The 13,633-nt window shown below is 38.6% G+C and overlaps 1 protein-coding gene across 15 annotated transcripts in view; it reads right to left on the bottom strand.

Annotated features, from left to right (window-relative positions):
• The window catches only part of KMT2C (lysine methyltransferase 2C), a 201,933-nt gene that overhangs the window by 145,513 nt on the left and 42,787 nt on the right, over positions 1 to 13,633 (bottom strand). For all 15 annotated transcript variants that reach the window (XM_033009705.2, XM_033009708.2, XM_033009703.2 and 12 more), the window contains one exon: positions 6,382 to 6,470. In XM_033009705.2, the coding sequence (XP_032865596.2) occupies positions 6,382 to 6,470 (89 nt within the window). The remainder of the gene's footprint in view (positions 1 to 6,381; positions 6,471 to 13,633) is intronic.

The raw sequence follows: 13,633 nt of genomic DNA, 5'->3' as shown, positions 1-13,633 counted from the left end.
TTTTTTCCCCTTATTCCTTTGCCACTAATTCTTAGAATTTGATTTCCTCCTTTGACTTACAAAAGCTACTGCAATTCTCAGAACTACAGTACCACTTGCTCAGGTAGCAACAGCTATTTGAGAGCCAATTTTTGTTTATACAAAATTAGGATGGTGATTTTCCCCTGCATGTTCTTTTACATGCACTACTACTGAATTTAAGAGTCATTCAGTTTCCTGTGGTCAGTCTTCAGTGCCTTGCAGGTAGGTACCTCTTTTAATACAGTAAATAAATTTATTTTACCCACTATTCTCTTCCCTTTTGTACCTGACCTAGAAAAGGATTACCAGGGCAGATGCCAACCTGGCTTATACTATGATTTTAATTAGGTGGGACTGAAGTCTCAATTTCTCTAATATTTCTTCTACTAAACTAGAGAGTTGGCCTCAACACAGCATGATCAAAAAAAAAAAAATCAGAGAGATTCATAGAACCAGAACATACACAAAACAGCACCGTTTCCAGTGAGGAGGAGAGTGTACAGCACACAAGATACATGCTACTATTTCCATATATTTGACTGGTAATGTCAACGCAAATTCTCCCATCATGTCACTAACGACGCAGCAGCAGCGTCAAGGTTCGGGGCAATGGGAGGATGGAATATTCTGAAATCCTTGAAAACTCCTTCCAAAACCTATTGGTTATGTTTAACAAAGCATAGTTTGATACCAAAACTGCAAAAGCAGTACTGAATAAATAAGCATAAAAAAGAGGTTGCATTTCAGAATTAACCTCCACAGTGAAAAACTCAGTGAAGTTAGAATTTATTTTGAAAGTACAGATTGCACCTACTACAAAATATCCTACCTGCTCTCAAACACCTGAGACAGAAACATTTGTCAGAAGGAAAAAAAGTAATAATTTTTTCCTAAATGGCCCATTTGAAGCATGCATGATGATAAATGTTATTATCAGGTATGCCTCTAATGATTTAAAAGCAAATATCAAATAACTTCCTGTTGTGTTTGGTCTCCTCATAACAAAAAAATTACCAGAACACAACGAAAAATAATAATATGTTTATAATAATAACAAGATGCCTCAGTTCTGCTAATTTTTCCCGTGGCTGGAGAGGTAGGAGTCAGCTGCATAAAAAAGAAGGAACTACTTCTTTTATAATGAGTACAGAGAATGTTAAATTGCCCTTAAAACACACGTAAGGGCATTTTAAATCACTTATTTGCCCCAAACATTTATGGACAAATTTAATCTACAGGCAGTGCCTTCAGTGGTGTTACTTCTTCCTTTCATTAATTTTAGAGGGGATAAGCAGTATAGTGATGAGGCCTAAGTACCTGTCTGAAAAGCACAAAGTGGATTTGAAAAGGTCTTTGTTGTTAACAAGTTGTTGAGAGCTTTTGCGATTGATTTATCCAAACCAGGACTTGCTCTTAGGTGGGTTTTACTTCTTATAGTGGGAGGCTCTGCTCAGTATGGATCATACTGGTACAAAAGGTGTCTGTGTTTTCTCTAAGTATGATATTGCAGTGTTTTTTTTCTCTAGAAAATTTTCAGGCTGCTTCAAAGCTGATGAGATTCTGAGTTAGTCCAAAATTCTCTGGCATCTTCTACATGGATAACTTTCCTCCACTGAGAAGTGTTTTGTTTCTGGTTCTTTTGTGCTCTGCCCCAAGACAAAAGAGGTTGGTCAGAGAAAGATTTCAGGGAGTTAAAGTGAAGTTCAACAAGAACACAACTGGCCAGGCAATGGTACTGGGTCTGAAAATAACAGTACTAAGAACAGTAATACAGGCAAGGAGCTACCAGTTGATAAAATCATACAAATTCTTGTATGTATTATAAATTCTGAAGCCTCCAGACACCATAGGGAGGTAAGGGTATATTATTAAGTACTAATTTATTTCAAGAATTGGTTGACATGGTACAGATAGTAAACAGAATACTCTATGGATTTACTATGAGTTTCCCAAGAGACTCAGCAGTTAACCTACACTTGCTTCACTGCACTTTTCCCAGATCAGTCTGAATCTCAACGTTTTTATGTGACACAGGCAGGAAGAATTACAGACTCTAGGATGAGTTGGATATTTCACAGGTGTTCTCAAAAAAAAAAGAGGGAATAATCAAAAAATTAACACAGAGAATTCAGTTTCAGTCAACTTAAATGCAGAACCAAGAAAATACCAAGTACAGAAACTTGCTGAAACTAACAGAAGATGAGGAAAAGAAGCAGAAGCTAAGTCCTCATTAACAGCAAAGGGCCTCCAAACCTACAGAAAGCTTACCAGGAGGTTATTTGTCATATTATTTCTTCCTTTAGATTAGCATATTTTGTATTTGCATATATGTGTGCACACAGGCATATGCTCTCCAGACTTCGGTGTTTTGGTTTGGGGGTTTTTTTGGCCATTACAGAGATTTGGTCATCAAAAGAAAACTCCTCTTATGGAAAGGAGTAATTCAAGGGGACTTACAGAAAAACACAGTATTCTACACCAAACAGTATTTTACCGATAGCTAGAAAGGTGGAAAGTGTTGATGGCTGGAAGATCTTGACAGGACCAGAGGCCTTGGGCACTCGCTGAAACGCGGGAGGTTCCCTCTGAACATCAGGAAACACTTTTTTACTGTGAGGGTGACTGAGCACCGGCACAGGTTGCCCATGGTGGTTGTGATGTCTCCACTCTTGGAGATATTCAAAAGCCATCTGGACACTGTCCTGGGCAACCAGCTCTAGGTGGCCCTTCTGGAGCAGGGGGGCTGGATCAGATGGCCTCCAGAGATCCCTGCCATCTTTCTGTGATGATCTGGATTCTAAATTGATGGGAGGGATGGGTAACCTCAACATTGGGTAGATAGAAAAATTCCAGAGTAAAGTCACTGGTGGGAACCACAGTGAAGGAAAATGGAGTAAGTAACAGACAACTGGAAAGACCAATATGAAGCTGAGAAGCAAAGTAGTCACTAAGGGAGAAAACCAAGAAATCAGCAAAAGAGGCAGAGCTGATGGGCGAAGGAAAGGAGTCTAATGATTCAGTAGAAGCAGTTGCCAGCACCATTTTTTAAGAAAAAGTTAACTTAGCTCCAAACAGATCTTTTTTCCAAATTCCAAAATGTTCTTTTTCCAATTCCAAATCCCTCCTCTTTCCATTCTTAAGAACGTTCATTTATACTAAAGCAAACGTAGCATTTGGCAGAAAACAGGTAGGGCTCAGAAATCACTGTAGTTGTCAGGGATAATGACCCATACTAAAATGATCAGAGTAGCACACAGCTTACCCTGCTTTGCTTCCAATTCTGCTTCTTTTTACATATGAGATTACAGGATTTTGTTAAGGGTAGCAACTTGTTTCCTGGAGTACATTAAAGTGGCCATGCCTTATCATTACAAAAGAGCCACTTCAGTATTTTTTTTTTTTTTTACCAAACATTTGTGTCAACATTACAAATGGAAGGAATGTGTCATGCTTAGTATTTACACCCTCCCTTGCTTTTTTCTCCATGAAAGATTCCTCAGCTAGAAAACACCTCTTTATTCTACATGGGATTACATGGGGCATCTCCTTTTTCCCCTCTTGTAAGGGAAGTTCTCATTCCTCCTGCATTGTTCCCTTCCCTAAAAGTAGAGCTCATTACACTGAATATAACATTTGTAACATGGACTTCGCTCACTTTATTAAAATTAATTAATTCACAAAAGCACATTAATAATGCTAGACTCCATAAATAAAATAGAAACAACCTTCCAAACCAAAACAAAGCAGTAATAAAAACCTCACACAGTAAAAAAATTCCTGATTATACTCAATACAGAGACCAAACAATGGAAAAGAAGCTAGAAATATGGAGACTCAAAATATGTCAGAAGTCACATGTCAGGAGTTTCTGTATGTTCAGATCATCTTCTTTTGAGTTCTGTAATATTACTAGACTGTGTTTTGGTTTGCCAACTACTACAGCAAATGGTTGGCAAGTCCACTTTTTGGAGAAAAACAAAATAAAAATCCTTTTTAGTCGAAGTAAAAATTCATAAACCAGAACACAAATGTACTTCAATTTGATTAACACAGTGTTACATGGAGCAACAAACTGGGATTACTCCTTCTCTCACACTTTATTATTAACACAGATAAACACTAGGAAGAAGCTTTCGAGGCAGCAGCCTCTTCAATTAATATGATTAAACCTCTATTGAGTCACATGGCATTCAGCTTTTAAAATAACATAATTGCAATTCTGTCTCTAACAAACTGCTCAAGACAATAACGCTCTTTCAAGTCTATCCTGGTTCCCCCTGTCAAAATGGGACTTCAGACCTTTGTATTTTTACTAGGCTTCTTTTCACTTAAGAGTACGGTTTGCAAAACCATCTTGGGCTCAGCACTGAAGGGATGGCACATCACTTTCAGCAGCAGACCCAGCAGAGTCTTTGTCTATCAGGATTTCTAGCAGAGTATTCCACTGCTGCCTGTACCTTTAGAAATGAGCATCAGCTCTCTGTGACAGCCAAGATGATTGTGATGAAGGATAATGGAGAGATGTATCTATATGCACACTCTTGGAACCTTAAAAATAATTATGTGTCTCTCTCCCCTCCAAAGTAAAAACTGCTCTCAGATCTCTGTTGAGGAACTTTGTTAATAATGACACGTAAAGCCAAAAAGATACATCTTATCACTAAATTCTCTACACAGTAGTGTACCAGCAGCTGCTAAGCTTGAATTTCTTTTTGTTTGGTTATTTTTAAAAAACTTATTTAAAGTTTACAAAACTTACCACTTATAATCACGCCTTCTGTCCCCTTTGCTGATTTTCGTAAGATTGTTTCTAGCACATGGGATAGGAAGAGTAATGAAATATAGGACACCATTAGAACTAGCCTTCCTTTCCCCTACTCTGTTTTTCTACAGACAAATACCTGCTACAGCTTCTTCACTTTCAACTTTAGTAACTGGTAATTACCTACTTGTACAAGCTGGGAAAGACCATTCAAGTTCACTACCATCAGCAGCTTATTACCAGGGGCAGAAAAACAACTGACAGAATAAAACAAAGCAGCATCCTTGTATTAAGCTTTAATCTAGACTTCCTCCACAAGCCATTAACAACATTTAAACTCAACACAAGTTGTGACTAAACATTCATGACACTCCCCAAAGCCTAGAGGGCTAAGTACAAAGCCTTCATCACTGTTCACCAGCTAGCAAGTAAGAAGTGAGAGACCAGCATATACAGCCGAAGCTCATCCTCCATCCACTTGGTAACTTCAGCCTCCTCTTTTATAGCTTTCACTACCGCAACCATATTCTTGTATGGTCTATAAGATGTAGCTACAAAATGGCTCTTTTGAGTCCTCTACTTTTTCTCCCTACAAATCTACACTAAGCACAGATTCCTGCTTTCACCTCTGAGGACTTCACAACTCTACCTCCTTTACTTAGTAGCTATGAGAGTAATCTAACCACTCTCATCACTCAGCTGGCATTTCCATACAACTGCCGCCCTGACCACCAGCTTCGGCTGTTAGTGTCTCTGCACTTCCTTCCACTTTGCTCATTACACATATAGGGCCACCTAATTTAAGTTATAAACCCGTATGTCTCAATGCATTTTTTTAAGGCATATTCCTGTCAAACTGACAAACTTCCGCCAATTGGCCATGGCACCATCATTCCTGGCAGGTTTCATCTTTCTACACATATTCAGTCCCTGGTTAAAAACAGGCAAATGGCTACAGACATGTGCCTGGCAAAGAGATGACAGTTCTTCACCATGGCCTTTATCTTGTGTGTTAGCTCATCTGCTTGTCTCTTTAGACTCTTAACCTGCCAGAACAGAAATCACAGACTGTTACAACAGTACTCGGTCCAGTACAATGAGATCCCTCTGGTAACAGAAGCATTTGGGTACTATCATAACAAATATTTACAAAATGAAGAACAGAGATTTTTCTTGTTTCCTAAGCAGCAGTAGGAAGCATTAACATTTGGTTATCCCAGTTATGCCTTTTGTATATAATCTGCTATAGTTAGCTGATGATTCAGGTCAGTAAGTAATACTGTATTTGGCAGGTATACTAAAAATAGTAGCTACCACTTCAGAGCTATTGTTTTGGTTAGATACAGACTTGCAAAAGCAGGAAAAGAACCTCTACATAACTATACTACGAAGGTATTCCCATCAGCCCATTTAAAAGCAATAGGTTCCTACAGCTTTAATTAATATAGGTTTAAATAATACAGGGTATTTTTCTTTTATATCTGCCCAAATGCACATCTTGTACTACAAAGTATTTGTCTACTGAAGTCCTGCACAATTAAATGCATTTCTGAGAGAGAAGCAATAAACAGAGAGCATCAACACTGTACTCTCATTACCTGTTTCCACAGTGTTTTCTGTTTCTGCTGCCTCCAAACCATCCATACTGTCTTCATCCTCCACTGTAGTTTTTCCTCTACTCCGAGGCCTGCAAACATAAGAGGAGACAACTCTTTCTAAACTGAAAGCATTTTTAAAATTTTGACGTTTTAAATTTAAATTAGGATTTGAATAATTTCATTTTGAGGGATAATCGTCAGCACTAAATTATGTAACGTTTAAGCAAACATGTAATTTGAGTCTTGTACAAATCAGTTTCCTCTCCTTTCTTCCTGTTCTAGGTAACATTCTCAACAATACACGTATGAATCAGCAGTTGGCCCCTTAAGTTTTTCTCATTATTCTTACAGGAGAAAAATAATAACAAACTTTTACTGATCAAAAAATGCATTAAATCAGCAAGATTTTAAGATATGAGCATCCTGTTTGCTCCACATAAGAGGCAATTGTAGACAGATGTGAGACAACACATTCCCAAATCTGGCCAGTAGTTACATACACTATAAAAGAGGTATCGATCCAACCAGAGCACCCTTGGAATAAATTTCCATAGAATAATAATGATGCTAAACCAATTAAATTGAAACATGTATTATTTTCAGTGAAATAAATATTTTGACACATAAAATAAGATGTTATGAGAGATGACTAGATGTCATCACATTAAAACAGTCATCACATGAGGACAGCACATCAATACTAAAATACCTGGCAGGTTTGTTTCAATTTCAACCAAGGTCTGACAGAAAGCAGGCAGGTTTGTGCCACAAATTCCAGCCTTTTTTCCCTGCCTGGCTCTTCAGCAACTAACACGGTGGGCTGTTGAGAAGCCCAAGCATCCAGATTCCCAGCTGTTCAGCAGCCCATTTGAAAGGGAGCCAAGAGCTTGGCACCTTGCCTCCCAAATTTTCAGGCTACTTGGCAACCTGCCTGGCGTGCTGACGGAAAGCCTGGGAGACCCTGGGAGCTTCTGAGTCCAAGTACACAAATTCTGAGTGGTTTGGGGAATCTCAGCAGTTCCAACATCTCAGAGCTCCCAGGCAACCATTCACCCAACCAACATGCCTTGAATCAGGATGCCATGCAGGCCAGCACACGGGCACCCCACTCGCCCCACACACACACAACAAAACCATTCCGGTGCATCTTTCACCAAGGATTCTGAAAGGTTTGGGCTTAGTTCTATACTGGGGGAAAAGGGTTTCATTTTGTTTCTTTTTTTTTTTTTTTTTAGCGATTAAATAATTCCAAAATTTACTTTTTTTGTACAGTGTGTTAAATCTATCCAAACTATTTTCACAGAACTAGGTCTGCTAAATCAGCTATGAAATAAACTATCGTGCAGTGCCTTCAGTTCTCATGGATCAAACAGGATGACATGCACAGAACTGGAACTATCTTTTGAGTCTACATGTGTTGCTCTCCTCCTAGAAAAGGGAGGAGTGACTGTCTTGGACTGCCTAACAAGAAGACCCCTTCAAATTGTGTTGGGACCAGTTTTGTCTCTGCAAAGGAAGAAGAATTAAAATGAAGCTCAAACCAAAGCCTGAAAAAAACCCACTCATTTTACAAAAGAGGTGGGGGGAAAACAAGTAGAAATGAAGGACAGGAGGACATTTTTATGGCATCCCCATGAAATTTGTTCAGGACAGTGCTGAAAAACGTGGGTGCAGTGGGAACCCCAGTGATACAAGGTTATCTTTCCCCCTTGGCTGCTTATCCATAAGCAGTGACAGCATACACATAACACACAAATGGCCGCCTTAAACACGACAAAAGCCAGCATCCCCTTCAGTTATTTGCCAGTTTACAAGCTTCTGGTATAGTTTCTTAAAATCCATGTTTCACACTTAAATCACAACACACTGCACAGTGACCAGAAGAAACTGTCGTACACTCCTCCCTTCAGCCACCGTATCAGCCCATCCACACGTGCAGCGACCGGCGGGCTGGCTGGAAGGTGGACACATGTTTTAGAAGTGGAAAGGACACAAATGTTTCTCAGAGCAGCATCTGAGATCACAGCATCTGAGATACAGATTTATTCCCACTCATAATGAAGAGTAGGAAGTAGAGCAAATGGAACACCATGCTCATTGGATAGAACAGGCTCTCCCAGTAAGACTGAGATACAGCAAGAGAGGCAAGACCCTTCTAGCACTGAGAAAAACAATGCAGCTGGTAAGAAAACAAAAGCATTTAAGTATTACATTTCTTGTAGTTCTTCACAATATCCCAGCACATCAGCCAGCACCAAATGAAAGGACGGGAACACAGGTAAGTGAAATCACTTCCCTTGGTGCAGGAATGCTCAAAAGCTTGATGAACACAACCAACTAGGAATAGAGATTATTTCTAAATCCTATTCCAATAATTATTCTACCAACTCTCCATCTGCAACACAAAGTTACAAGGTAGTACTAAACCAGGATTACTTTGAAATCATCAAAGGTAAATGACAGTTTGGCTTTCTTCACAAGTACTCCATTTCAGTATTCTCCAACATAACCCTGTAGGTGAAAGTCACTGGATAGCGGAAGATGATGATTGTTTATGTTTATTTAATACTTTACATATGGCTTTAGATTTTCTATTAGAAATACATTTCTTGTATTAAACACTGAAGTACCTCACAAAGCCTTTTTAAACATTTTGTTTAAGCAAGAGCAGTGTTCACTCCTTGAACTCCCTACCGTATTTTAGCAACCTATTTAACACTAAGGAAAATCAGAGGTTTCAATTAATTAACATAACTGCTTCTTTCAGCAAATGATATAACCACGTATGGTGTTTTATTGCCATGCCCCTCCCCAAAAATATTCTACAAAAAGCCCTCATAATGCTCTGCAGGTTTTAAATAAAACTGAGGTAGAGATGGAAAAAATACCAGATACCATTGACTTATTTTTGCTAGCTACATTCACTGCACAATCATCAGAAGAGATTTCATAGTCTATAAATTTCTGGTTGGCTTAGAGAAAAAAATAATTCAAGTCACAAAACAGTGGAATATATATTGTACTGACAACGGTAATTTAATGCTTCCACAGAAAACGCCACTTGAGAAGGCCATATAGCATACCTAATCATTGCAATCAACATTTGTAATAAGAATGGATTGTTTAATGTTATTTGCATTAAAGTTTATACATTTTATTTAATAATTTTATACAAAAGCTTTTGGCTGGTTTGCATAACACTAGATTTTTCCACTGACAAACCCTGAAATTTTTTTATTTTTCTATTTTCTTATTCTATTCCCCCTTAAATAAAGTGGGAAAAGCAACCTGTGCTCTGTTCTTCTCCTGGGACTAGACTACTGCTTCTGAAGTTCATCCTTCTGTGGGGGCAAGACAGCAGCAGAGCCAGCTTTTGCTGCCCTAAAACTATTACGGAACAACAGCCCGTGACTATTCCCCTTAGCTCACACGGCCAGACAGTACTGAACCGTAACTGCTATACTGAACAGTATAACCTGAGTTCTGCTCTACATCTCGAAGCTCAATCCCAAACTGTCTTACTAGGAGGAGTAACTACCTCATGCTTTTACATATCATTGCAGAAACCCCATCAGCCAGCAACAGCAGAAGTACCCAACACAGATGAGCCACGTCTCCTACAGCTTACAAACCAAGAACAAAATGTACAGGCAGAGCCTGACCAATACGGACTCTACAAGGAAACAACAATAAATATTAGTCAGTACAACAGGCAGTGGGCTTGGCACGCAGGCTGAACTGCTGCCAAGGTTTCCACGACTGGCTTTCTTGCTTGCCTTTTTCCTACAATGAAGTTCAATTTAGAAGGAAAAAACAAAAGCACATCTATTGATGTTTAAAAGAACAGATCCACTGAGAGAAATAGAACTTCTTCGAGTGTTTAAAGCACATTCAGCGTTTCATGAAACAAAGTCAACAAAAGACGAAACTATATTTTTTTATGTATACAGGACTCCAGTTGAATATAATTACTGTCTACAACAATTTTACTCATATTTGCATAAAATGAAGTAGTTTATCAAAATCCTTTGTGACCTACTCCTAAATTTGTTATCAATTAGCTTTCTTAGCTAATGCCTTTCATTAATCTCTATCTTTAAATACACCATAGTAAACAAAAATCACGTAATTCTTCTCTGGCTAAGCAACTAATTAAATTTAGCCCACAGGAAAAAGAGCCCAGAAAAACCTTTTTCAGGGCTCAGCAGAGCATTAGGCACTCCCTCTGCTCTGGGGGAAAGCCTTGCTCAGATTGTCTCAAAGGCGACGTCGCTAACACAGGAAGATCACCAGGCACCCAAGCGGCTTCTGCTGAATTGCATGGAGAGCATCACAGATGCACAATGCTGGGAGAAAATGGGAAAGTGTCTTATTTACCTCCCAGTATTCAGATACTACTTTTCCTTTTTTTTTTTTTATTTTTTTAATGCATGACATTTTTTTGCATATTTGCAGTTGGGGTTTTTTGTTGTTGTTTCCTTTTTTTTTTTTCTTTTTTCCATCTGAAAAAAGGTGATAGCAATAGCACCATAACCTGACAACTGCAATGTAGGTCAAAAGTACATCTTGGATCTTACTCATTCTTTCCACAAAGTGATCAGGAGTAACACCATGGGCCAGTATCTCCTGGAACCACATGAAATAACTGACAAAGCTACAAACCTCAGATGCCTGTCACTGCCAGGCTGCTAGTTTATGATTAGCCAGAAGTTAGGGTCAGGCACCAGTTTCTGCAAGTTCTCCATAAGTTGCTACCAACAAAATCAGGTGACAATTTGTTCAGACCATCCATGGAAACTACCTTATTAATCCAGTGCATTTTGTTTCAGGCTTATGAAAATGTGTTTGTACAAACTACTCCAGAGCTTCCCCTCTTTCTCAAATGTCAAAACCTCTAGGTTGTTCAGGGGAGAAACTACCTTCCTTTCTACATCTTGCAAACTGCTGAGCACAATGATGGTACTAAATATATAAACAGGGCCAATAACCTTAAAAAGCAGTGTAACATCTGGGATACAGTAACATCCTAAACCAGCACAGATGTCTTGTTAAATGAACATCTGTCCACAGCCTTACCCTAGAAGATGGTGCAGGAATGATTTATAAAAAGGTTCAATTAGCACTGCCATCAGCACGGCTAGTAACGAATTAACGTTCACGCGACAGTTTCAGAAGTGAAAGCTGTTACAGTCTTTTCAAGAGTCTTTTTAACAGGTGTACAAAAGCACATGCTCCCACTGTTTCTGATCCATAAGTCTAAGTACAGCTGTAAAAGTTTAACTGTGCTTAAGTAGAAGTAGAATACCTAAGGTTCACCTAGTAGCCCCATGTGAAAGGAACCACAGCAAGCAAGAATCAATTCATGGCAATATCTATAAGGAAAGGGTTTTTTCCCATCTCTGAATGCTACTTTTCAACGTAGTCTTTACTACTTCTAAGAGTTGAGAAAATTCTAAATCCAAGCCTAGCTAAAATGAACAATGTGGCTCTGGGAGCAAGGCAGAGGCCATCTAGCTAGAATTCATTTCAATAGCTCTAAACACTAACAAGCCTAAAATAGGAAACTCGCTGTCATATTGACTCCAGCTTCAAACTGATTCTGGTTTAAAATATTTTGAAGAGGATTTTTTTTCATTGCGCAACCAGTCATAGGTGAAAAATTTTCTGCACTTGCCCTCCATAACATTTTCTTTCATACTTTATATAAAAGGAACTCAACGTGTACTTTCTTCCTATTTAGTTATTCTATTAGATATGTGTATATTAAAGGCAGGAGGACCCTGATGTATGGAAAAGACGTGCAACAGAAACATCACAAGTGATGCAAAGGTGAAAAAAAGCTGACCTTTTAGTTTATAGAGAGAAGTGAAAGACCGTAGGGAACCGTTTTTGTTTAACATCTACAGAACCAGACTTACTACAGTCTCATTATAAACTTGCTCAACCTTCAGTTTCATTTTTAAAAGATCTCAAAAATATACTTGATATTGCCTATTAGTCTCCCGGTACAATCAAAGAAAAGTGTGTATCTTAATACTTCTACTTTATAAAGCATAATAATCTTTTCATAAATAACTACATCAAAGAGAAGTGACCCAGCTTATGTTTAAAACCAAAACATTGCAACTTCCCGTCTTACATCTCCTTTAACCAGTAATGATCTAAAAGACATTATTCATTCACTCAGCATTATTCATTCACCCAAGCTGTAACATGTTCAGAGCTGAAACCTTCTTCACATCTATATTTTATACAGTTACCACTGAGAACACTAAACACCTGAAATAAAAAAATATTATAGCCTTTGAGATCAGTGATGTCTGAGAAAAAGCCCAAAAAGAACCTAGCCTCCGCTCCACAATGCTCATCTAAACTTTTCCAGTAATCCCCTGCGAAAAGGAGATTTGTCAAAGATTTCCTATGCTACCCAAAGAAATGCAAATAGGAATCCTTTAAAGATTATTTGTACTGAATGTTGTAGATGCGTCTTTGCTTTTCATTCTAGAGTACAGTGACTGCAGACAAAAAGTAAGCTATTACGAGGGAAACCCACTGATGAATGCAGAGCTCTTGAATAAAAAAGCCTGTGCCAAGACAGGTTTTGAGGAAAATTTGAATTTCGCAGTTCTAACAACAATTTAAAGGCCAAATGAATAAGTACTTTTAAGTAAACGTGAAGTTTGGTTTATCTGCATTTTCAACTTCAACTGCCCTTGCGTAGTTACCCATACTACATGGGCTCTCAGGCCAATACTGGAGCAAAATTACTTTCCATGAGAGACTGAGAACAGGCAAACAGGATGTCCTGCAGGCAGGCACTCGTTAGAACTGCCTACCCGAATCAAAGAGGCATAATTACTGTAACAGGAACACCATCTCACTGTTGGAAAATCTTATTCTCAACTCCATTTTGCAGAAGGCCACCAGATCCAGGAGCCTGAAGCTACATTCTGTTGGGTGATGAAGCTGGTCTGGCCAAAGCAACTGTCTTCAGCATTTTCTCTGCTCTTCACTGAAGTTATCTATTGGCTGAATCTGGAATTGCTCTTTTAGAAGATAAAAGAGATGAAGCTGAAACAGAGCCTTATTAACAAGACCATGAAATCTTCTTCTCAACTTGTTACCCATTTGGGAGTATCCTCTGTGGGTTGAGGAGAGAGACAGATAGTGACAGCAGCTAAGGAACAAACTATTGTCAACAGTTTCAGGCACATTTCACATAAGCCCATAAAATATCCATGGAGACACAGCT

This window comes from Tyto alba, unplaced genomic scaffold, assembly GCF_018691265.1.
Source record: "Tyto alba isolate M040663 unplaced genomic scaffold, T.alba_DEE_v4.0 Super-Scaffold_38, whole genome shotgun sequence".
NCBI lineage: Eukaryota > Metazoa > Chordata > Aves > Strigiformes > Tytonidae > Tyto > Tyto alba.
This window is presented reverse-complemented; position numbering and strand designations above follow the sequence as displayed.